General features: G+C 33.1%; 1 protein-coding gene and 1 long non-coding RNA gene across 3 annotated transcripts in view; one reads left to right on the top strand and one right to left on the bottom strand.

Moving 5' to 3' along the window:
* The window catches only part of LOC110115458, a 65,227-nt gene extending 38,332 nt beyond the window's left edge, over positions 1–26,895 (top strand). For both annotated transcript variants that reach the window (XM_020848698.2, XM_020848699.2), the window contains exons 4-6: positions 1,863–2,066; positions 25,217–25,486; positions 25,566–26,895. In XM_020848698.2, coding sequence (XP_020704357.1) covers positions 1,863–2,066; positions 25,217–25,486; positions 25,566–26,592 — 1,501 coding nt within the window. In that variant the 3' untranslated portion in view covers positions 26,593–26,895. The remainder of the gene's footprint in view (positions 1–1,862; positions 2,067–25,216; positions 25,487–25,565) is intronic.
* Positions 6,321–8,930, bottom strand: LOC114581037. The gene is made up of 3 exons (XR_003702849.1): positions 6,774–8,930; positions 6,626–6,687; positions 6,321–6,545 (listed from the first exon to the last, which is right to left on the bottom strand). It is a non-coding gene; the product is annotated as an uncharacterized LOC114581037 (long non-coding RNA).
* Positions 26,896–27,552: the final 657 nt, after the last annotated feature.

Raw genomic sequence — 27,552 nt, 5'->3', positions numbered from 1 at the left:
CGCAACCATAATTTGGATACTTATTTTATCATTATGTGCATAGCAATTTATTTTTTTGTGCACTCAAACATAATTTGGATGCTAATTTTTTTATATTGTATAAATCAACTTGAATTAAGTTGTTCATTGGATTAGTTTCTTTTAATGATTCAACAAATTGATTAAAATATTCTTGTGACATGTTAAATTTTATTCTAATGATAAATATCCTAATTGCAACTAATAACTCAGAGTGATTGGTGCAATCATCCCAAAGTAATTGTTGATTTGCACGTAATAATTTATAAAACTTTTGGGCTTTGATATTAGGAGGTTCTTCTGTATATTCTATAAATTGCATGCTAGTTACATCAAGGTCCATCTTTTCGTATGTCCCAATATGTTCTTCATTTATTGGTATAGAGTTAACACCGTATTGAGCATTAGTATGTGTCTCATGCTCTTCGTATGATGTCTTAATCTAATAGTTTCATTGGAATACTCTTTGATATAAATTAACTCTATACCTCATTTTTTAGTTTAGAGCGTGAAAAGTTAAACTTTTCTTTGGATAAAAATGGTGGTTATTGGGAAGTTATATGCACAAAATTTTCAACACCCTTGAGGTTTTCATTAGTTAATCCCTTACGTTAAGGTGATACTTTATATTCACGTTCTTTGGCTGAGAATATATATATATATATATTATAACATAAATTTTCTAAACCCTAAATGAAATCTTAAATATCAAAAATTATATTTGCTTAAAAATTTCATAACCAATAAATATAAATCTACTAAATATAAATTTCACTTAATAGATCCCAGATATGAAAATATTTGTAGATCTACAAAAAAAAATTAAAATTTACCTAAAATATAAAGATTTGTTACAAATATGTTTCTAACCTAAATTGAAATGTAGATATAAAGATTTTTTTTTTTTTTAACACTTTGAAACCCTAACCTTTAGAAGAAAAATCTTAAATTGATTGTTAAATCAGGTAGAAAATGAGATTCACCTATAGATAGACTATTGAATCGGAGAAATCCAGTTAACTATTCCCCAAAATGGACGGTGAAGCTCTCTCGGTGAAATAGGGCAAGAAAGTGGTGGATGCAGCTGAAATTGTGAATAGAAGAAAGCAAACTTGGGTTGGAAAAAATATTGAGAGTTTTCTAGCAGCATTTCTAGTTGAAATTTTCCTATGATGTCTTATTTTCAATTTGTTTTCTTCTTAAAGCCTAGACAGAATCATATGCTAGAATCATGATTATACTAGTTTTGAGTAAGTGTTAATGGATCTTTGTTTAATCTTTCAAACTTATGAGCTTATGTGAAGCTGTGAACTTACATGAGATTTACGTAAGATGAAATGTGCTGCACTTTTTCTCCGCTTATGCTCCTATCATTTGCCTTGCGAAGGAATTAAAATGCAACTTATGTAATTCTATTGATATATGGAACTATCTACAAACTCTAGTTTGTAACTTGGATATTTTTCCTTGTTACTGTTAAGAGCTGGCTGGGGTGGAACAAGTAAGAACTTGTCTCACTCAGAATTAAAGATGTCAGTTTGTGCTAGAGTCAAGTTAAAAATGATTGGTTTCGAATTAATCTTCAAGAAGACTTAAACCCAACCTATCAACTAAAATAAGCATATTTCGTAAAGTTTAATTTGAGTGTATTATATGCACTTGAACTTACAACACGATTAGACATTTATACAGAATTTATGCTTACGGGCATGCATTCTCAAAGTTTTTAAGTGAAAGCAAATCATTTTAATTCTTGATTTGATTACCTTACAGAAATTATGAATTCAATTTTGAGCTTCAACCCAAATTTTCATCCCTAAAAGCTGGTACTCTCAATTTTGAAGGTTATTCTTTTGGTATCTCGATCCATTACTTTTGAAGAATGACATCTCAGAAGTACTACGGGAAATCATGCATAGGCCTTTCCTTTCTTTGAAAGAAGAATTCTATAATCGTCCAACTTGGAGAAGAATTATTTCATGTTTGGCAACTTCCCCATCTATGTTTAGGCAGGCAAGCACACTTTTACATAGCTGGTTTCTTATGACGTAAGTTCTTGGTTTCTTCATGCTTTAGATAGCTTGTTTATTTAATGAAAGTTTTAGCTGTAATTTTGACATTTTACAATTTCACGGCAGTCCCCTCACACCATTTTTCTAATGCATGCCTTAAAATAAAATAGTTAGATTTGGTCTACCTTATTAAAAGAACAAAAAATAAAGTAAAACTCATATATTTGTAGAACACTTTTTATATGTTACCAGTCTTAACAATTTTGTAGTTCTTTGGTAGACTTTAATGGTTGTTGGTTGGTCATTTATGTTGGTAGCTCATTCTTCACAATTTGCTTGTATCACTTTAGGATCCAATCAAATATATTGATGTTTAATGCTACAAGAACAAAAATAAAATAAAGCTCATTACATATTTATAGACCACTTTTTCTATGTTATCAATCTTGATAATTTAGGAGTTCTTCTTTGGTAGACTCTAATGATTGTTGGCTGGTCCTTCATGTTGGCAGCCCATTCTTTACAATTTGCTTGTGCCATTTTAAGATCTAATGAAATATATTGATATTTAGCACTTTAGGATCCTTCATGTTTAACACTGTTGAATATCAATATATTTCATTGGATCATAAAGTGGTACAAGCATATTCTGAAGAATAGGCTACCAATATCAAGGACCAACCAACAATCATTAGAGTCTACCAAAGATGAAGAAGAACTCCAAAATTGTCAAGATTGATAACATAGAAAAAGTGTCCTACAAATATGTAATGATCTTTACTTTATTTTTGTTCTTTTAGTAAGATAGACCAAGTCTACTTATTTTATTTTAAGCGTGTAATAGGTAGGCCATGTCTATCTTATAAACCTGATCTATCCAAGTTTTATAAATAGCTCCTATCGTAATCAATTAGTGTGAATGAAAATTTCTGGTTTATTCTCTTGTTTTCCCTCTCTTCTCTCTTTCTCTTGGGAGTCTACACTACTCTAAAGCTACCTCACTTCTTGGCCTCCAAAAAGCATATCCATGGTGCTCTTGTTGCAGCAGCCCGTTTCCTTCCGAGCCACAGTTCCCCCACAATGCCCGCGATTCTGCTTCTCTCACTGCTGCAGCTGTACTTCAGTACAACATACTTTCCCCTGGAAGCTGAAACAGCTCAAAGAACTGTCCAAGAAAGGCCCTTCAGCATCCTGATAGCCGCCACTACAATCCTCCTGACAATTTCAAGAACTGTTCAGCACATCGCCTCTACCGTTCTTCAGCCCCTAACAGCCGAAACCATCTCCTGGACAGCCCCACATCTCAGCCCCCGAACTGTATCAACTTCTTACCCGCAATCTTCCATCAGCCAACCTCATTTCTACCACTTTCCAAGATTCTCAAGATCCTTTCAGTAGCTCTCTGATAGGAAATACTTGATTTCAAGTAGTTCCTAACCAAAGTCTGAAGCAATTCGTGATAACTCCTGCTGTTTACAGCAGGAAAACAGTAAAATCTGGACCAAAACAGAGAAAACCGGAGAGAAAAAATGTAGAAAAACTCGCCCAAACAATTGTACTTTACTAGTAGATGAAAGAAAACTTGCAAAGATACAAAGATCCTCTATTCGAGAGGAGGATCGCACTCTCCAAATCTCTAGAATTCGTTCTAGAGCCCAAGCCTCCAAGAAAACCCTAATTTGCAATCAAACAAAACATAATCCCTCCTAAACTCCCTCCTCTCACTTAATACCAAATATTTCCTAATTGATTTTCCCTCCCATTGCCTAGCCACCCAGCCCAATTTGAAAATTGCATTAAGTGGGGCCCTCATGTGGGCAGGCCAGAAGATGGGAGGCGGACTGTCCGCCTCTTGTAAACCTGAACCGGCCTTTTGTCCGGTTCTGCCGGTTCCTTGTGAACCGGCTGCACATCACTCTCCGATTATTTTTCTATAGGATTCAACAACCTACAAGGATTCAAGTTTTTTTGTCAACCCACATTTTGCCTGCACATGAACCATATTTTTTTACAGTTTATATCAGGTTCTTTGTTTTCTTGTTCTTTGTTGATTGTTTTCTCTTTCTTTTATTCTACACATTCTAGTCGTTTTCTCCCTTTTTATTTTGATACAGGTACCAATTCTTGCAACAAAGAATTTCATCTTTTTAAAATTCAACATGAAGACTGCGGATTTGGCCTAAGCTTTATGCTCAATGCAAAGTAATCATGACTTGCATCTTTTTGAAATCCAAAATCGCTCCGACAAGCCGACGTCCAATTCACTTCCATTTGCACCTCTATCCAACAATTTCAAACTTTCATTGATCCATTAATAAGCCTCTTGATAGCTTATGCACTGACCGACCACCTTCCTTTCATCATCAAGGTCCTGCTTTCTCCACTGGCATTCTTGGATCCGCCATCCCCTTGCCTAATTCACAACCGATCCCCGTTTCTCCAGGTTTTTCTTATCTTATAATTATGAAAATCGAACTTCCTCACTTTAATGAATCTTATGTGAAAACATAGATCTTTAAAGCAAGAAAATACTTCGATTTTCCTAATACTCCTGATTGTTAGTCTATTAGGATTTCTTCTTTTCATTTGGAAGGTCTCATTTCTACTTGGTATCAATGGGTTAGGATGAAATTTCAATTTCTTTCTTGGTTTGATTTTATTTTATCTTTACAATAATGATTTGACATTTCTTCTTATGGAGATTTACATGGGAATCTTTTAAAATTAACCCAACAAACTTCTGTTTTAGATTATCATATAGCTTTTGAAAACCTTGCATTTAAAATTCTCAATCTTTCGGAATCTACCTTTATTAGTTATTTCTTTTTCGGACTTAAACAAGAATTTTGATGTGAACTTTTACTAGCTCATCCTACTTCTCTTTTGGATTCAATGGAACTCGCTAGACATCATGAATTAAAGATTCAAGACTTCTTTTGTACCCCTATCCCAAATTAGCATTAAACAATTCTTTCTCATCCATCTACCAAGATTATACCTACCTCTTTCCCTCCATTTAGTCTCAATCCCATTCATTCAATCCAACCTTCTCTCACCATTCAAAAACCTCCTAACCGCCCTATTCGCAAACTCCCTCATGCTGAAATTCAACATAGACATGAAAAAGGCTTTTATTTTAATTTTGATGTAAAATTTGGACCCCAATATTGCTGCCCTAATAAATTATACTTATTATTTAGCACTAACAACAGTGATTGCATAGAGTGCCCTCCCTCTATTGGTATTGATGATAATTATGATCTTTCTTTTGAAATTACTGCCTTAGCCGAACAATTTATTCCCCATTCTTTTCGTTTAAATGAATATATTAATAATCATAAGGTTTACATTTTAATTGATAGCGGGGTGCCAATAATTTTATTTAAGCCAATCTTATCCACCAGTTTGCTCTTACACCTCAATCCATCAACCAATTTAAATTTTCAGTAGGCAATAGTAATTTACTATTTTGCTTAGCCAAATGCTGAATGTCATAATTACTATGCAAGGCTTTCGTATCACCTTAGATTCATTCGTTCTTTTCATCCATGGGGTTGATGTCATCCTTGGTATGCATTGGCTACAATCCTTAGAACTAATTTTACATGATTATCACGACTTGACTATGCAATTTCATTTTCAAAACCAGCCACATAAACTTTTTGGAGAATCACCATAATCCTCCAATCCCATTTCTTTTAACCAATTGCATGCCCTCGTTGCTCATTCACTAGCCATCCAATTATTCACTATTCAACCCCATCATCCAAATACCGATCTTGCACCACCTGAGTCTTTAAACAAATATCTAGATAATCTTCCTCGTCCTCTTCATACTCTCATTTCGACATTATTATATGAATTTCAACACTTATTCAATCCACTGCAAGGGTTATCACCACCATGTACCATCGACCATCATATCCATCTCCTATTTATTTAAAACCTGTTAACATTCATCCTTATCGTTACCCACATTATCAAAAGGATGCAATGAAGCAATTAGTTTTTTAAATGTTACATTATGATATTATTCAACATGGTCATAGTCCCTATCCTCGTCAAGAAAAGAGATGGCACTAGCATTTTTGTGTTGACTATCATACCCTGAATATCCTTACTATTAAAGATAAATTTCCTATTCAAGCTGTAAATGAATTGTTTGATGAATTTCATGGAGCCTTTTTTTTTCCTTTCTGAACTTGACCTTTGTTCCGGATATCTTCATGTCTGTATGCATTCGCATGACATTCATAAAACAACTTTTTTGCTATCACGACGGTCGGGATCAACACTTATGACTTGAATCTTTCACTTTCAAAAACCCTAATTTCAAACAATAACTTCTATCAATATAATATTTTGATTTAAATTCTAAATATCATTAAAACTGAAATTGGAAGGAATTCACTTACACTTTTGAATGGAGACTTCTCAAAACTATCAAAATCCTTCTTCTCGAAATTTCCTTTCTCTCCCAATTTCCTTTTTCTTCGCTACAATCTCTTCCCTAACCTTCAAGAAATAAATTGTTCACTTTAAATGAAGTAGAAGAAGAAATTTATAGGAAAAAATCCGAAAGAAATTCAACAAACCTTCTTCTCTTAATCCTTCTCGTCCGTTTCTCTTGTTCTTCAATTTCTCCCAAAATAACACTCTGATAACGATAAGAATGAAAAGGAATCGTTATTTCTTATCCTAGAAGGTAATCACTTGCTAAAATTGGAGAAAGAAGAAACCTACCTCGCTCTCGCGTGAAGCCCGACCGTCCGCCCTTTCTGTTCGCGCGAACTGCCTGTTCCGCGATTTGTCTGTTCGCGGAATTATAAAAGCGGGCCGGCCGGTTCGGTTGAACCGGCCGGAAGAACCGGTTATTACATCTATAGTCCTACTCTAGTACTTCATGTTGATCGCATCCTCCTTGTTTTTCAATGTTTAACTACAAACAAGCTATTTATTAAATTAAATAAATGTAACTTTTGTCAATTCTCCTTCGAATATCTTGGTCTTATTAGATATTTTGAAAGTGTCCAATGGTTGACTAACTCTTTCATCTTTAAAATAGTTTCTCTCCTTTTTCGGGTTTAACGGGCTATTATTGCCACTTCATCTCAAATTATGCTTCTATTGCATCCCCTTTAACATGTTTACTCAAGAAAGACTCTTTTAAATGGAACGATTCTGCTTCTACTGTCTTTAACAACCTCAAGCAAGCCATGACCATAGCCCCTGTGTTATCTTTACCAGTTTTTTCAAAACAATTTGTTAATGAAACTGATGCTTGAATCACTGGTATTGATGCTGTTTTGCTAAAAAACAATCATCCTATATCTTTTTTTGCAAAAAAATAAACACTTGCCTATCCCACTCTTCTACTTGAAAGAATTATATGCCATCACTAAGGCTGTTTGCAAATGCGTCAATACGTATTAGGCACTGAGTTCATTCTTCGCACATATCATAAAAACTTCCATGACCTTCAAACACAAATCCTTCAAACACCAAACAAACAATATTATCTTCACAAACTCTTAGGTTTTAATTTCTCCATTGAGTATAAACAAGGTAAATCAAATATAGTTGTTGATTCCTTATCGTGATTACCCGAAGATAGAGTTCCTTTTCGATCTGCCTTATTTTCACTCTCCACACTAACTAATTTCTTCTTCTTTTTTTTTTTAATTCATTAATCAATGATTTAAAGAAGGAAGCCCTTACATCTTCCGATATCCTTCAAATTACTTCCCAACTATCAAAAGGTGAAATCTCTTCTTCAGATTACCAAATTCGAGACAATATTCTTTATGTTAAAGGTTGAATCTACATCAGTAAGTCTTCTTTTCTAAAAAAATCAAATTCTTACTTAATTTTATTCCACTCCTCTTGTTAGCCACCAGGGTATTCTCAAAACCATTAAATGAATCTTTACAAATTTTTATTGGCTTGGATTCCATAAAGACATCATTTATTTCGTTAATAATTGTCTTACATGCCAAGGAATAAAAACCTATACCTTGCATTTTGTTGGTCTATTAACTCATTTACATCCCGATTATGGTCAACATTTCTTTGTTGGGCTGAACTTTTTTATAACACTTCATTTCATACTACTATTCAAATGTCCTCTTCTCTGGTTCTATATGGTTGATTACCCCATTAATTCCCTCATATCTTTGCAATACTTCTGACATTTTCATTGTAGACACCTTATTAACAAACCGTGATACCCTTTTACAGCACCTTTGTCAGAATATGTCTCAAGCTCAAAATCACATGAAATTAATGGCAGATTGTAATAGACTAGAATTGTTGTTCTCAATAGGAGATCTAGTCATGGTCAAACTATAACCCTTCAGGAAAAATTCTATTTCCACAGAATACATTCCAAATTAACCAAATGATATTTTGGATATTTTCCAATTCAAGATGTTATTAGCCCAGCAGCTTACCGCCTAACCCTTACGTCTAATAGTAGAATTCATTCTAATTTTTGTTGGCTTAGAAAAAAATAGGCGCAAACCTTCCTCTCACAAGTTTAAGGTCTTTATGTTCCCGAGGTAAATTGAATTTTAAATTAACTTTGATTTCATTGGGAGTAATGTCAGGGTTTATTTAGATTTAGGTCTTACTTCCTATGATTGCAAGCCCTCATACGCCAACTGTTAGGTAGACTTGTCCTACCCTTACCTTTTTTTATATTCTTTTTCCTAATAGAAGTAATGAATCCTCCAGGAATATCTTTATGGAGATCATTTATATATTGTGCAAAAATATCTTTGTCCTAAATTTTATTGTAGACCAGCATGATCTGTAGATATTATGCAGCAATCTATTTCGTTTGCATTGTTCAACAATAATGTAAAATTTTCCATTATTTTACTTGATAGCAAAACTGCTTTCTTGTCATTGGATGTTATCTTGCCATCTAGCCATGATGCATTCATGTAAATGAATAGTATAACAAATAACTATTCTTCTATGGTATGTTTTTTTTGCTAATATATGACTTTTTATATATATCTTATTTGTTTATTCTCACATTTTTCACATTTTTTTTCTCATTCCATTTAAAGGAATCTCTCCGCTGACTCCATCCACCTTGCTAAACCTTATAATGATCAAACACTCCTTATTCTTATGCCATTTTAACATTCCACATTATAAAGCTTCATGGCCAATCTCAACATCAAGTCTTGTTGCAATGGAAATTAAATACACCTGAGGATGCCACAAGGGAAAATTTTGCAGCACTATCTTCATTTTTTTGCTTCTCTCAACCTTGAGAATAATGTTATTTTTTATGGCGGCGGGAGTGTTAAATATCAATATATTTCATTGGATCCTAAAGTGATACAATCAAATTGTAAAGAATGAGCTACTAAGATAGGGACCAATCATCAATCATTAGAGTACCAAAGAAGAAGAATTCCAAAGTTGTCAAGATTGATAACATAGAAAAAGTAATCTACAAATGTATTATGATCTTTACTTTTTTTTTGTTCTTTTAGTACGGTAGACCAAGCCTACCTATTTTATTTTAAGGCATTTATTAAGTAGACCATGTCTATCTTATAAATTTAGTCTACCTATGATGTGAAAAAACTAATAATAATAATAATAAAAAAGTATGACATAAGCTACAAGCTCAAAAGTAGAGGCTCTGCATCGTAGCCGTCGATCTGCGCCGTCGGCGATGGTACACGTGTCGAAATCTGATGTCCCCATCAACCTATGTAGTATAAATAGTCCCTATTGTAATCAATTAGTATGAATGGAAATTTTTGGTTTTCTCTTAATTTTCCTTTCTTTCTTCCTCTTTGGAGTCTACACCTACTCCAAAGGTGCCTCACTTCTTGGCCTTCAAAAAGCATATCACAGCCCCCTCCCATCCTTTTCCCCATTCCTTACTGTGGTCGCTCACTTTCTATTGCCAGCCACATAAATATTAATCTCTTTTCTAGGCGAGTGATGTCTATTTACTGTTTTGCTACTTATATGCAAAAAACAGTAATCTGAACTTACCAAGTATTTTAGATTTACTTTAAACAACTCGAGTAAGTTGCTTGCACATGATATTGCTCTGAGAAAGTTTTTTTTTCTTTCCGAATGTTTATGTGGCACTGAATCTGTATTGTGGACCTGTATTTACTTGTTGTTTAGCCTCAGTTTATCTCTAGCATTCTTAATGATTAGGATGGTATTTGTTCCCTTTTAGAATCCGTCAATAAATTCCTTTTTTGGTTCCTGATTGTCCACCATGCAATGTTTGCCGGACTTCATACTTATTTCTTTTCTATATTTCCATTTCTATGCATGTGTAGAAACTCATATTCCTGTTCGTTCATAAAAGTTGCTGAAGACTTCCTAGTGGCACTTTAAATGTTTAAATCACGTAGTCTTCTTCTGATCTTCTAATGGCTCTTTTGAATTGTCTTTGAATTTTCTTCCTCTTTAAAGTTTCTTCAATTAATTGCGTAATAATCTATTACATCGAATAGTAAATTGTAACCTTGTTTGCGTGAAAAATTATGAATAGAAGAATTCTAATTTGTAGTCTGTTTCCAATTAGTTAGTCTTTCAATTTATCACTCCCTTCATTCAACAATTTTCTTCTTTTAAATTCTACCAAGTGGAATTTCCTTTCAAAGTTGCCTCATTATTAGCCTTCTTACACAGCCTGCTCGTTTGTTATTTTTATTAGAAATTCTGCTCGTTTATTATCTGTACGGTTTGTTTGTTCTCATCATACTTTGCTTCAAAATCCCGTCCTTTCCTTCTTATTTTCTACTTCCCCTTAACAACTTCCTAGAAGATCCTTGTTGGGAAAATAATTCTAACATGATTATCAATTTCTATTTTTTAATTGAATATAATATAATGAATAATATATTATCTCGAAAGACAACAAATATAAAAGTATAAATGTTCTCTTAATTATTGTAATTGATTATCATAAAGAATAATAAACAATCTCAAAAGAGTGTCTATTTTTATATTATTTTAAGAATATTTTTTTAGTAGAATTTTTTTTCTAAAGAGCGTGACGAAATTTAATTCCATGCAATTCACACAGAAAGAAAGACTAGGAAAAATAGTTATTTCTAATGCACAATCAAAATAAACAATCATCCTAACAAAGTAAGAAATAAGAGAATAAAAATACAATCCATGGTGGCAAGTGTCACTTAATTACTACCCATTTGAAAAAAAAAAGACTCAATACTCTTTGCAAATCAAATTAGCAGTTTATTTTGAAACAATTTAACCATTCATCGCTATTTGTTTAAGTACTAATTCATTTATTCTTTTCATCTAATATGCGGAGCTCTTCTATCCTCAAGCGAGTATTATGTTCTGTTATAGAATGAAGTGGTGTCCGAACTAATGATAGTCAGGAGATTACTTACAATCACTAATTTATCAGAAGCTCATGATTACTAAAGAATAAGAGAAAACACATAACAAAATCTAAATAAAGACCTGAAATTCTCGGCCAATCTCACTATACTTGGTCTTGGTCCTAGCCCTGGCCCTTGCCCCTTTCCTAACCTGAATATTAAAATCCAAGCCCAACAATAACTCAAAATCATCATTAAAGCTATCAATGCAAGGCTCAGGAATCAATACGCATGCTCATTGCAATAAGTAAAATCAATAGCAATCTATATCATCAGTGAACAATCATCACTAGTATGATTTCATATGATCAATAATGAAAAAAGCAATGATTATTATACTTAAATCTAAAAATTAGCATATGTATGACACTATAAATGCATTGATAATTAGTAATAGTAATCAGTATTTATATTAGTAGGATAATAAAGGCAGTAGAATGGTAAATCCGTACAAGAAAAAGTAACTCAATGGTATTGAAATTATGTGAGTCTATAGATAAATCATAAGTATATATGTGTCAATGTCAATGTCATCAGACTTATCTATCTTAGTTAACAATTAGTGCATGCATCAATGCACACCTATCACTAATCTTTCTATTTATATATTTATATTGGTATATAGTTCAATATATGATTTAGCAAGACAGGACATCCAGCTTTAATTTGGTGTATTCATTTTTTTCATATGTATTCATTATATCCTTATATCATTATCATTATTTGTCATCTTTTATAATTATTATTACACGTGGTTTTCAATAAGTCATTAAGAGTCATCATCCTCTGTTCGTGGTGTAATTTGATCATCAATTACATGCTACAATTAGAATAACATAAAAAATCATATTTTAAGGAAAGCTCATTGGCCCACCCTCATGTGTAGGGTATTATTTTTTTAATAATCAACATATTTTATAGTGTTAAAAGTCAATTTTCCTTGTTTATGCAAATGTCACAATAAAATGTAGTATGCAATATTCAATTTTGTTCAATACAAGAAAATATATATAATATTTTATAACTTTAGAAAATCATAAGTTTTATTTTACCTAGTGAAATTTAATAATATTATTCCTAAAATTTATATCTATTGTATATGAAAAGTTATATGATAAAAGTATGATAAATAAGGAGAAAATGTATTTTTATTGATTTAGAAGAGAACAAATTTGGCAAACTCAAAATCATTAAAATTAAAATGAGATTTGAGTTAATTAGAATGAACAGAAGAAATATCTAAATAAAATATACAGATGAAAGTGACCAAATCCTGACTTTCAATCTCCTCTTCATCTCCCTTTCCTTATCTTCTTCCATGGAAAGCTTAAGCAAATAGGGGAAAGTGGCGAAGTTGGGCTTTTAGTGCTTACGATTAGATTAAGATATATATAAAAATACTTTTAATAGCTTAACACCACAACTCTCAAACGCAGTGTCATAGCGCCACATGTTGAATTTTGGGTTATTGTAGAACAGATACGCAAACTACAGCGCCGTAGCCATCACCGCTAGCCATCATGTTGGCCATCGGCGTATTAAAAATATTAATTTTAATTTGCAAGTAACCAAATATAAAAAAATAAACTCATAAAATTCTTTTATAACTAAACAACTAAGTTTTTCAAATACATGATTTTAGTTTACATTTTATTTAAAACACTCAAATTTCAATTTCCTCGAACCAAATAGAGTTCTTGAAATTAATCATTGTCATATAATATTTAAAGTAAGAATCTATACTATTTATTCATGTAATATATACTTATCATCGAGAATATTCTATTTTATTATATTTTCATTATTGCTTTCTTCTATGGCCTTTATAAGGTATATGTGTATTAGTATTAAATCAATCAAATAAATTTAGCCGTTAGGCCAATTCCGATGGTACAAATTGGTGGACCAGAGCGGTGAAATTTCTAGTAACTTGTATTGGCAGCCTGGCTAGCTAATTTTTTCTGGTGGGATTTGCTATCTGTTTTAAACCAATATTCTGATAGCCAGTCCATCAAAAACATGTAAATATCTAAATCTAACTGAACCATATTAGTCATTTCTCTCTTTGGTCTTTCACGAAATTCTTTGCCCCCTTTCGGCCTCCATCTCGTTGATCGCCAAACTGTTATTTTGGCTTGATTTATTTTCCTCATAGATCTAAAGGCGCGTTACTCTATCTTTTCTCCTTTAAACTTTATTTCGAAACTTAATGAATTGTTTTTTTTTTTTCTGGAAATAACTTTAGGATTCAAAATTTTTTTTGTTAGATTGTTAGATCTAAAAAAAATGTTAATTTATATCTTTACATTTTATATTTATTTATTTAGTTATTTGCATATAGATTTTTTGTTTGATCTACAATTTTTTAGATCTATGTAAGATTTAGATTTGTTAAATATAAATATTTTTTTTAATAATTTGTTAACTTAGAATCTTTAACTTTTTTAGATTAATTTAGAATAATTAAATTTAGTTATTTACTATTCAAAGTTAATTTTAAAATTTATATTTATATGCAAATAATATAAGTTAGAAAATTTCTTTAAAGATTTTTTAATTTTTTTAATAGGATAAGGTTGTTTCCAAATTTGATTTGTATGAAGGTGTAGGGGTGTAAGTGGGCCTAGTTGGCTCGTGACCCGACTCTAGCTTAACTCGTTAATGAGCTTGTGAGTTGAGCTTATTGAGTCATGAGTTAAAGCTCGATCCTATATTTGAGCTCATTTGTTAAATGGGTTTGAGCTCGAGCTCGAGCTCTAGCTTGGCTCGGCTTGAAAGCTTGTTGAGTTGCTTGGTTAAATTAAAATATATATTAGTCATGGATTTGAAAATCTGATCGGACCGGTTGGTTCAACCCTTTGAACTGGGAATCGGCCGGCTAACTGGTCGCTTAAAATTGGGATATCATCGGACCAGAAAAGAATTGGACGAACCACCGGTCGAACTGGGAAACCGTAGAACCGGCTGGATTTTAAAGAACTGGCCGGTTCAAAAACGAGATGTTTTGGTATTGGATTGAAACGTGAACGGCCGAGATTTTACTTGGCACCGAATAATTTCTATTGCTTTTTAATAAGCAAAGGACTTTTGATACTTTAAATCTAGAAGATGACTTCTAGATTAATTTGCATATTTATTTTTGAAGTTTGACTTGATATGAAATTATGAACAATTAATCTTACTCAAACATTTTAATTATCAATCAATAATGAATAAGCTTTCTGTTTCTTATACGAATATATGTCAATTATTTTTATATTTTGTTTCTATTTCCAATTTGCACACTTCTTGGTTGTTGCCAAAAGTTATGCATTTGTTTATGTTTTATTGACTTATTTGATGCGACATTGATATTATGTGTTATTTGTTTATGTTTTATAAATTTAATTGATGTTATATTTATGTTATTTGATTAATTTTATATGAAAATAGATTGTAGAATGAAGATATTAGGGGAAATTTATCATTTATTTTATATATTTTAATAATATTATTATATATTACATCATCCGGTTCGGCTCTGGTTCGACCGGTCGAATCGAACCATGAACCTCTCATGTCGGTTCGTTGTCCAAAGTTACAATATCTTAAGATATGTAAAACGTGTACTCTTATTAATGGCTTGATTGCCCAAAGTTACAATATCTTTACAAGATATGTTACTGCTAAAATTATATTTCATGTATTCAGTTATGGATCTACTCAAACGAAAACCTTTAGACTCTTAAGGTTGGCCTCTATAATTCAAAATTTCCTTCAACTACCTCTCTAGTCTTATCAACAATAAGATTATCATCAACAAACAACATACACTAAGGCACAACCTCTTGTAAACGTTAAGTAAGAACATCCATGATTAAAGAAAAAATTTATGGGCTTAAAGTTAATCCTTGATGTAATCCAACTGATATAGAAAAATACTTAGTCAAACCTCCCTGTGTTTGAACACAAATAACAACTCCAACATGTCTATCCTTAATGACTTGAATATAAGCATTATCAACTCATTTCTTTTCTAGACCTCTCTAGAGCACTTCTCTTGAAATTTTATCATATGCTTTCTCTAAATCAATAAATATCATATGCGGATCCTCTTTATCCTCTATTTACTTCTCCATTAAACCTCTCAATAAATGTATAGCTTCCATAGTAGACATATCTATCATGAATCCAAATTGATTTTGAGAAATATTAGTATCACGCCGTAATCTATGCTTAATAAATCTCTCCCATAGTTTTAATGTATGATACATTAGCGTAATTCCTCTATAACCCGCACACTTTTTTGCAACATATTTATTATTAAAAATAGGAATCAAAACACTCCGCTCATCTGACATCTTTTAGGGTTGGTTGTAATCAAATAAGATACATCCCTATGATCATCTGTTGTAGTTACCAACCCAAGAACAACATTGAGACTGAGCTTGACGTCAATGCCAAACTCGAGATATGTTTTAAGCTCACCCACACCGAAGCAAAGAATCAAGATATGCAGGAAATTGCCCTAGTTGCTACTTGGTCTGCCTTGTCGACTATGTGGAGGAGGATGATGGTGAATGGTGCCATGCCAATATCTTTAGCCGAAGTGGCTTCACTTGCAATTGAACATGCATAGATTTATATACATGAATTTCCAACAGTTATATCACCTCATCATCATGGCTCTACACCTATCCGAAAATCCTCAATGACACAAAAGCATGAGCTTGTGAAACAGCCTCCTCCAACCGCTCTATAGCCCTCAACACCAGCTTACATCGACATTCCGAACCACGTTTAAATTGAAAGAGAAGTTTATGCTGTCACACCCCAACCTAATCAGGACTGATCCTATCGTGTTGTGCTGTGACAAGCTATTCCCAAGATCTAGTTTTGAAATACTTCAAATTTTCTTTCAAATTTCATTTTAAAAATTAAACTACAAACTACATAGCTACTAAAACTTTCGAGTACTAAAAATAAACTCATTCATCAGGTTTCTTTCATTTCATCAAAATATATATCTATACTATAGTACATGGTTACATGTAGAAGCTACGGAACATAATAATAAAGATTTTATATAGAGAAAGGAAATAAAAGCATAATAGCTGTACAATTAATTTAAATAACAATATTGAACAGATAAATAAACTGTAATTCATATCATAAAGGAGTTTATCATAAAATAATTCATATCACATATCCTGGTCCCAAATAGAATCTCAAATGATTTTGGCCTCTTATGTCTCCCTTCTGTGCTTATAACATGAAAACATGCTTCAAGGCACCATAACATGGCTTATAGCCACCAGAAAATGACTTTATAGCCGCTAAAACATGCCTCATAGGCATTAAAATAATCCTTGACATCGACGGAATTTCAAAGGATTCTAACCTCTTATAACTGCCATCAGATGTTTTTCAATCATATAAACATATATCTCATTACTTAAGCATATATTTCATTACATTGTAATAATTAAAGTAAAATTTAGCATATCTCAGAATTGTGCAGTGTCCTATAATGGTAGATAACAGAACTTCATACTGAGCAAATTTTTACAATTTTAGAACATAACCAAATTACAAAGGATTGTGTAAAACATTGTTTTAAGACATTGTATTATAGCATTATTTTTTGGTGTCCAGATTATTTTTTTGTTTAATTAAAACAGTACAAATTCTGAAATGCCAAGTATTAATTTTTTAGAAAATATTCAAAATGTTCATAATCATGATCTCTATTGCATATAAAAAAGTTACGTTGTGAAATTTTTTTTCGTTGCAAAGTTATACGTGTTTTTTGCTAGTGAAAATATAGATTTAATAAAAAAAATTGATAAAATTTTGTATTTTTGATAACTTAGATAAGCATAATGTGACCTACCTCGATCCGGACAACTTTCCCAATTGGGCTGATGGCTGAAAATGACTCGAAGGAGTTCAAAATGTAATTTTCCCTCTCCAAATCTCTATCTTTCTCTCCTCTCTCATGTTCGGCTGGTTGCTTATGAGAAATGGCAATAGAATAGTGAAAAAAATATATTTAATGTGCTCATAATGCCCTAGCATTGTAGAACTCAAATCGGAGACAACCGGCACCGTTTCGCTCAGAGCTAAGATTTACTCATATGAAGAGTAACGTTAGGGCTGCAAATAAACTGAGCCGAATCGAGGTTTAGCATGTTTAAGCTCAAACTTGCTTGACGGGATCCTGTTCGAGCTCAACTCGTTAAAAATCAAGCTTTGGTGGCCTTTATTCAAGCTTGAGCTCATTTAAAAAGCCCTCATGTTCACATTCAAACTTGCTATTTAGGCTTATCGAGACGCTTATTAACCCAAGCCAATAGTTCAACTTGTTTAGACAAAATAAAATCACAAATAAATACAACCAGCTGAGCCAAGCCACCCGCTGCCTGATATGCAGCAATTGCTCCTCACTTGTTTTTTTTTTTCTTCTATAGAGCAAAGTCATGGCATTCCAGGCGGTGTGAGACTAAACTCCTAATATTTTTTTGGGTTTTGTTGATGCCACAAAGAGGAGAGAGAGAGAGAGAGAGCAGGTGGGCAAGAGAAGGAAAAATCGAAAACGAAGGAGAGAGAGAGCCGGGGGGTTCGGAGGGAGTATAAAAATGAAAATGTTCTTATACTATTTAAAAAAATAGTTAAATGAGGTGAGTCTTAATCATCTTATTAGTCAGATAAGGCATAATTGAGCTGTGATGGAGCTTTAAACAAGCCTTGAATGCAAGCCTTAATCGAGCTTCTTAATGAGTATGTTCACGAGCTTTAAACGATACTGGTCGTGAACATAAACAAACTGAATGACAATCTGTTCAAGCATGTTTATTTAGCTATTGATTATTTATCAAAAGTATTCAAGCTCATTCATTTAGTTTGTCAAATGAACATAAACGAGCTTTTATCGTGCCAAGCCTTGAGCTGCTCAACGAACGCTCGATTCATTTGCTGCCTTAGGTAACCTCGTATAAATTCTGATATTTGTATAGAGAATTCTTTTAGGTGTAAGACCATGCAATTAATGTTTTAATAGTAACTATAGATAGAGGTCAATTAGGGCTGTAATCTCTTACAACTTTTATCATTTTTTTTTACATTAACTTGGTTTTAGTTTATTTTTATCTGTTTTTGATAATTTTTTTAAAAATATTTAGTATTATTAATAGATTTTTTAAGTTTAAATTTTATTTAATTTTTAAATTATTTAAATTTCAATTTAGAAATTTTTTAAAAAATTTTATTAATATATTCTTAAACTACAGTACATTTATTTGAAAATTTTAATTTAATAGATTGTTTTAAGCTCTAGATCCATCAACTCGACCCATTTTATCTTGTTGATCTGCTTAAAAACTATAATATAATTTTATTAATTATTGTTTTGTTTTAACTGCACTCAGATCTTATTAAAGATCAATCTAATTCTGATTTGGGACATCCTGCAACTAATAAATTTAATAAAAATTATTTATCCTGTAGATACTAATAGGCTAATAGCCGTTGTGTGAGACCCTACCATCACTTTAAATCAGCCAAAATAAAATAATAAAAAAATAAAAAAGAACTACGTTTTTTTTATTTGAAAAATTAGGGAAAAAGAACGATATTTTGATTCAAATTTAATCGAAATATAATTTTTGATTATTAAATTCATTTTGAGATGGATATAACATATAGTTAATTAATTAAAATTTGTATTATATTAAACTTAAGTTATACTTGTTAAATTCCAAATTGATGAGGATAATTAATTAAAAAATAATACTGATGTTTAAAATAAAACTTGTTTTATCTTACCTGGCTTCTTTGATAGTATCCATGGTGGTAATTAAATACAAATTAAAATTTAAATCACTCAAAAAATTAAAAGTAAAGTTAACTTAAAAAAGATCTATTAATATTACCATAGCATTTAAAAAAATAAAAAAAGTATAAAATCTAAGTTAATGTAGTTAAATAACAACAACAATAACAACATAAATTATTGTACAAGTAATAAAGTATTTTTTTTCATTTAAGAAAATCTAACGAAAATTTAATTAATTCTTAAAAGTTGAAATATAATTTCTAATTAACAAAAGTTAGTATCATTTATAAAAAAAACTTCAATTTATAAATTAAATTAAAAAGTTCTGATTTTTTTAATGTTCCCACGTGGTTATAGCCACCGTTTCTACTCAATTAAAAAAAATTCTGTTCTTAAAATTTCTTCCTTGAAAAATTATTTAAGATAAAAATGACGACTTACAAATACTACGAAATCTTGACCATTTATTGAATTATTGAATTGAGATCAAATAGTTAAATACTGGTATTGTAGATCAGCTGATAAGAAATCTAAGAGATCAATCATACGCACACAGTACCAAGGTCAAAATGACGCCACACCAGACTTCAAATGGAACATATTACAGTTTAAGCTCCAGCAAGCAGCTGGTTCAATCATCTCCTTCACACTATTATAAATCTACATATACTATGAATGTTCAATTGTAAGCGAGGAACGGCACACCGGACAAGTCGGTCGCCGCCGCAACCACGGATCCACACATCCCGCATGAAATAAGTGCCCGTACTCAGGCAAAAGCCTCAATGCCGCCGCCGCCTCCTCTTCGTAGTCGACAAGACAAATCGAGCAGCAACTGGCGTCGACCGCCCTTGGATCCTTATTCTTGGCTTCAGCGTAGGTTAACACAGGCCAGGTCCTTAGCGTGTCGTTGTCGAGCTAGGCGGCTGTGCGGGATATTTGGGAGAAATTGGTTTGATTAGGGCAAAAAATATATTTGAGGGGGGGGGGGGCAAATTTACAAAACAGCCCTACCTCTAATTAATTTTTTTTTTTTTAGGGGGGGCAATTGCCCCCCCTCACATACAAATGGTTCCGCTAGTGAGCCCAGTCTGGACGTTGTGTTCGGGCTGGAGCGGAGGGGGAGCGGGAGCGGCGGAGTAATAGCGGCATAAATATACAATGTAGGTGATCTAGGTGATAAGGAAGAGGATGACAATGGAGATGGCGACGGCGTACCGCATTGTGGATTGGGGAGCGGGCTGATTTAACTTAAACCTGCAGGTTCCACGAGCTTCGCTTCCACGTTCGCCGGCATTAAGGGCTGCAGAATGGTTGGTGGAGGCTATATATTTCAAGAGCTTGTCTTTCTGTGCCACCGAAGGAATTTCGGATGGATGATGACGACGTCTGATAATACGTCGAGAAATAACTGGTAATAAACAATTACAAAATAGACATGGATTGTGCGTATCGACCTGTTATATGAAAAACTATTAATCACATCCACCTGCTCTGCTGACGAACCGAAATAGCCAGCTTGATATATTCAATTTTATTTTAATTAAATTTTAATTTTAAGCTTTATTTTATTAAGGATCTGTTTGGTTGGAAGTATTTTGGATGTAAAGTAAACTAACTTCAAAAAAATTATCTTTCTTTGAACAAGACTTACCCAAAAGGAAGTGAAGTGATTGAACGAAGCAGGGTTGGATGGGGTAGTAAGAATCATGGTTGTGACAATGAATATCATGATGACGAGGAAAGAATTGAATAATATAATCATAATCATAAGATGTAAGAAATGATGAAGAATAAACTTGCAAGTTAAGTAGAAGAGCATAATTAATTTCATTTCTTACATAATCATAATCAACATTTAATTATAGGTTATTGTAGAATACCTATGCCGAGCAATGCTTCTCAATGGGGAACCATAAGAAATAATTGAAACCATTGAATTCGATGGTAGTATCAATGGTGGACAATTTCAATTCATTGAGATAAGAATGAGAAGTCATAACACTTTTTGAGAAGAGAAGATTCTAAGAGGTAGCATAGAGCATAAAAGTTCGAGCCATGAGATTGTTAAGACATAGGAGTTCGGTTTCATAAAGCAAAGGCTGTTTTAAGAGTCATAGTGATCACATGAACGAGTACACACATATGAGAAAGTACAACAACGGTATGTAAGTTAGATAACGTATAGTTTGGATGAGCAAGCGAGCACAGTAGTTTGTGGGTAACAAGTGATGGAGCAGGCCATGAGTATGTGGCACCATTTACAAGGTATGAAAAAATGTAAAATTGAAAATTTGCCACTGCCAATTTTAGGTATTTAAAACATTTAGCCCACCTTTAGAGGCCCATGTACTTGAAAAGTGATTGAAATTAATCCAACATTACTATTATAATTTCCAAGAACAACAAGATAAATATTATTTATGAAACTAAAAGTGGAAACCTGATGAAGTTTGAATTCTTTTACCATTAGACAACCAAATTTTGCAATGTCTTGGACCACACTATAATTTTCTCTCCTCACCACTTCTCTAAGATAAGGAAAAATACACTCAATGGGTAGGTAACTCCTTCCAAAATAGGATAAATTTGAAAGCCATTTCTCAAAGAAACCCCTTCTCAAAGAAGGTATGAATACTTATAGATAGTTGGTCCTAATAACACCTATAAGCCATAATAACTAAATTGCCCCTATGAAATTAGGATAAGAAAAATCCCCATACTAATCAATTAATTGGGCAAAAGACCACTAAGGGATAAAAAATGAGTTATAAATACTTCCGCAATAAATCTTATCCTCAAACAATGACATGTGTGTTTTAGCAATGACAAAAGCTCCGTACTAATTAATCATTCTTGGTTCAAGAATTAATTGTGGAAAACATTTATAAATTATTTTTTATCCCTTTGTGGTCTTTTCCCCAATTAATTAATTAGTAAGAGGATTTTTCTTACCTATTGCAATTTAATTATTTTGGCTCATAGGTGTTATTAAGATTGATATCTCTGAATAGGCATGCCTTATTTGAGAAGGGGTTTATTTGAGAATCGATTTTCATATTTATCCTATTTGGGAAGGAGTTCCCTACCCTTGGGATCTATTTTGCCTTATCTTAGGGAGGTGGTGAGGACATGAAACTATAGTGTGTTCCAAGGTCTTGCAAATGTTGGTTGTCCAATGGCTAGGTTTTCCCGTGAGGATGGCCTGTAAACCAAGCTTCTTGGAACCAGAGGATCATTTATGAAAGGAAATCCAATGTTTCAAATCAGGAACAATTTTAACAACTTGAAACGGATTTTATTGAGTGGGAATTCAAGAATTGCAAATTTTCTTGGTTCAAGAATTCAAACCCTATTTGGTTCTCCATTTTCAGTTTCATGAATAATATATATTTTGTCTTTCATGAAAATTATAATAGTAATGTTGGATTAATTTCAACCATTTTTCAAGTGCATGGACGCCTACATGTCGGTTGGGAAAAAAACTCCAGCCGCATGTTCAAGGTCATGTTTTATTTCTAGAATGTATTAGCTACCTAACTAGTAGCTTGGCTTGGCACATATAGGTTAAGAAATTGGCTGGAAATGAAATTTGCATGCAACAACAGTTCAGAGCCGCTACCTTAAAATAGATCTTGAAGATAATTTTGGTTGGAAGTGTATCTAATTTTATTTTTATATTTTAATTTTTTTTTTTAATTCTTGTAGCTGGTATTGACGTTTAGTTCATTTGTCTAGAGTTTCTTACCTTCTCTTTTATTGTAATGATATTGGCAATAACAAAATTTCATGACTCAACTTTTATATTCTAAGTTACCTCTTAGAATCTTCTGTCATCTCAAAAATTGTTATGGCTTCTTATTCTTATCTCAATGAGATGAAATCATCCACCATTGGTACTACCATCAAATTCAATGGTTCCAATTATCTCTTATGTTTGAGGGTCATCCGCTTCATGTTCAGTTCCCATGACAAACTCCATTACTTTAATGTCTCTCCTCCAAATAGCACTGTTATCGTCATGATCTTAAATTTTCGACTATGCTATTCTTACCTGGTTGCTCAAGTCTTGAACCTTCAATTATAGCAATTTAGGTTTTAATACTCGAGCAAAAACCTCCAGGATTTCTTGGCTCAGTGAACTTTCAGTAAAGAAATATTTCTCTTGTTATGAGATATTTTCTTTTTAGTTGCATGATATGTAGATCCAAGAATGTTAGGGCTTTGGCTCATTCAGGTTGCGAAATGATTACAACTCTAGTAGAAGAATTTTACTTTTCTAATGTGTAGTCTATGATCTTTAACTGTGATAATGAGACAACTTTCGATATTATAAGTAGCATTACTTTTATAAAAGAATCAAACATATCAAAGTAGGTTGTCACTTCATAAGAGATGCAGTCTTGTAAAAGAAGATCATTACTCCTAACATCTCTAGTGAAGAACAATTGACTGGTATCATTGCTAAAGCTTTCATGTCTCTTGATTTTTTTCAATATTTCTAACAAGCCGAAACTTATGCTATGTATGGTCAAATTGTAGAGGGATTGTTATTGTAGGAAAATAACTAGATTGTAAAGTATTATCGTTACAAAGTACTAGAGTGATGATACATTTTTTTATTATGTTTTTATATCTCTAAAGTGAAAATAGTCACTTCTTTATTTTCTTCTTCTTGTACTTGTCTTGTATATTTATATATTGGCAAATCCTCTCAATCAACAATACACAACATTTCTCTCTTCCAACATATAGAAAGTTCTTGGAGACTAGTTCAAGCTAGCTTGTTTAATGTCTACTTTCTTTTTTCACATATGCTGTGCTTTTTGTAGCTGCTTTATCAGTTTTTTGGCTTTTCATTTTGAATATTGACACTTTATCGTATATACTGGCTAACTGTCATTAGTCCTTAAGGACCTTTGTGTTTCTATTGTAAGCTTCTGATAGGAAATACTTAGATCCAAGTATTTCCTATCGACTCGAGTGGGGAAAACAGCAATAGAGCTGCTGTTTTCTGCAGGAAAACAGCCCAAATCGCAGGAAAACAGTAGAAAACTGTAGGAAATCTGAGAGAAAAACACCCAATGGACTTATATTCCACTAGTAGATGATCAAAACGAAAGCAAGATACAATGTTCTTCGATTCGAATGGAAGAACAACTCTCCGACAATCTCCGGCAACGCCAAGAGCCCAAGCAAGAAAAACCTAGATCTCAAATTACATTCAAATTCAAGATGATCTCCCTTTCCCCCCTAATCTCCTAATTATACAAATTAATCATAAAGGACCATAATGGACTTCCTAAAACAGCCCCTCATTCAAAATTCTCCCTCCCAAAATCAATTTCAGCAACCGTGGGGTCCACAGGGGGTTCCGCCCCTTTTTGCTGTTTCCGCCTGGAATAGCATCGGACCGGTCCAGAAGGGACCGGTCCGCTCGTAACAGCTTCTCTTTGGAAGTCCGGTGCTAACTTAATCTGTTCAGCAAATTTAGTAGTCCAATGATATGCCGGTTCACACTGAACCGGCCTAGCCGCCCCTTGAATTGAGGATCTCTTGTATCTTTGCTTTGTTCTTATTTCTCTTTGTTTTCTATAAGATTGACTATCGTTTGATTGTTCTTCCACCACAATTTCTTCATTTTCTCGCTGTTTTTACCGATTATTGTTAGTTTGCTTGCGAACTCAAGTAGATCCAATAAGATTACTTGCGAAGTCAAGTATTTCCTATCATCAAATTAACTCAACTGGTGTAGTTTGTGGAAATTGCCAATTTTCCAATTGTCCTAAATGCCTGGCTCTGAAATTCCTGTTGTCTAGTATGTCTGATGCCATTTGCTTTCTGGTTGTTGAAAATAATTATTTATCTGTTCAAATAGCTCAAAAGTGGAGACATTTATATGATCTTTGTATAATATTTCTCTCAAAGCGTACCATGTATATCAATCATTAACTTGCCCTAGTTCTTTTAAACAGGGGTCTGACTTCTGTATTAGAACTCAACATTGCACTTGTTTCGGCTGTATTAGATATGGTTTCTAGGCCAATGGCCTGGGGCGTATCAATGGAAATGGGACTCAAGTATCCGTTTCCCCATGCTTATTTTCCCAGTAACTTTCAGGAACTACTGGGCCTGTTGAATGGACCTATTTCATGTAATACTTTTGTGGATTTGGGTCATCATATTAAATTATCAGTTATTTGTACAGAAGCATCCTTGGATCCAATTGATGATAATTCTACCTGGTACATGCAAATCTTCAATCTAGTTGGCTGATTCTTTTCTTTTTTTTCTATAATGACAGTTTGAGCTATTGTATTGCAGGTCAATGCTAATGAAATTTCCTACCTGGTTCTATTTTGCAACTGTGTTGATCTTCTATTATGAAGACATGCAAGATTCTTTTATTTCAAAAGTTATTTCTAATGAATGGAAATTAGATCTGAATGAGGCATTTATTTTATATCTTTCATTTGTTCTGTGCCCAGTTGACAAAGGCCATCGTGAACGACTTGCCGAACATTTACTCGAACTATCAAGGTCTTGGAGGTTAGCAAGCAGAGCAATTTCTAGCTATGAACAATGCTCCTTTTTAGGTGGCCATAATAAGGTTCCACTTAGCTGGAGTAAGAAGCTCAAAATAAGTAAGAATGGTGATGATAAGCTTGCTCTGGCAGCACATAAATGTAGTTTTGCTGCACTAGCATCTTGGCTCATAGAATTTAATGGTGTATGTGTTGAATCATGGATCAAGCCTTTCATTAGATACAAGCCAGCTGGTTCAAAAGGTGAAGAAAAGGCCTCGACAAGGCCGACGAAGTTAGCTAATAAAATTCCTCTTGGCATATTGATATTGTACCAGGATATTTTAAGTGACAGTGAATGTGAACTGCTACTTTACTACGCCACTACCGGTGAAATACTGCAGCATGAAGAAGACCAAATGAAGATCAGTAACTATCATGAGCATGAAATTGCTTTTTGTTATGGAAGTGATGGAAGAAAGTGGGCATTTGATGGAGCTTGCCTTGTATTTTCATTGTTTGACATTGTTGAGGAGATGTCAGTGATGTTGTTTGACTGTGAAGCTACCAGGCTTGATTTTATCTGCCATTTGAAAGGAAAGGTTTGCAACTACTTGCTTAGATGTGTTGAAATGCTGCTCCAGCTCTGTATTCAGCAGTTAGTTGAAGTCAGTGGCAGGGTTGGTTTACTTGATCTTTTCAGGAGATTGATCCAGTGGAAGCAGCAAGGACGAGAAGTTTTTACGGGCTGTGAAAAATTTAATGATCTGGTTGATGGATTTAAAAAGAAGTTTTTAAAATCAAAGGAGCTTGAGGAAGCAATCTAAGATTTCAAGTCATTGCATTTTCTATGGTCAGATGTAAATGCACATAATCTTTTGGCAGTTCTGTGGTTTTCCATCGATAGTGACTTAAATTGAACCAAAGATTTAAGCTTGCAGTTTTTCTAAGATTGATATTTTGAGTACTAGTCAATTCAACTAAGTGCAGGTATGTAACAGCAAGAAACTCTTCATTTTTCTTTGTTTTCTTTTTGGTTGATCAAGGAGTATAGGCTGTCACTGTCTGTTTTACAAATATAATTTACTAAATTCATCATCAGAATGGATGGGGATATAAATTTTAGTGTATGTGCTAGTCAAGTAGTTATATTTGTTGACCTCATTTTCTAATTGAAATATATAATCGTCATCGCCTATTCTTTTGGAATCAAATCGAGGCAAGTTAAATCGAGCTGAATTTGATCAAAGAAAATTTAAATGGCGACGACTGGACTTGTGTTGCAAGTCAGATCAAATTAATTCGAGTTAAATTAACCCAATCAAACTAGATCAACTCAAATCCAATTTAAAAAAGCCAAATCGGTTCAGCTTTCCCCTTTCAATCTTTCCCAAATCAAACAAAACCTGATTCAATAGCTGGGAGTAGTTGAAGTACAGCAACTTGCTGCACATTCTTGTGTCATCTTGCACGTTCCCTGGTTTCTGTAGAGTTCTTGGGGGTAGGATAATATTATCAGTGCATCTCGACCATCAAACACTACATCATGAGGTAGCATAGTAATTTTAGATCCCAAGCCTGGCGCAGTAGAGAAAATGAAAGAGAGAGTGAAGGGCAGGGAGCTCTGTTTCCTTCATTTTCTTTCCTATTGCTTGTGAATCCTCCTAGAGAGCGAGAGAGATGGATAAGAGGGGATGTTCGTTAGGCATTTTGAGAAGCTAAGGTAGAGAGTTTCACTCTTCCCCTTAGCAATCGAGAGCTGGGTTTGGTTTTTCTTGGAGAGAATG

This window comes from Dendrobium catenatum, unplaced genomic scaffold (genome assembly GCF_001605985.2).
Source record: "Dendrobium catenatum unplaced genomic scaffold, ASM160598v2 fragScaff_scaffold_1483, whole genome shotgun sequence".
NCBI classification, from domain to species: Eukaryota; Viridiplantae; Streptophyta; class Magnoliopsida; order Asparagales; family Orchidaceae; genus Dendrobium; species Dendrobium catenatum.
Note: the sequence above shows the minus strand (reverse complement) of the source record. Positions and strands in the feature narration are given on the sequence as shown.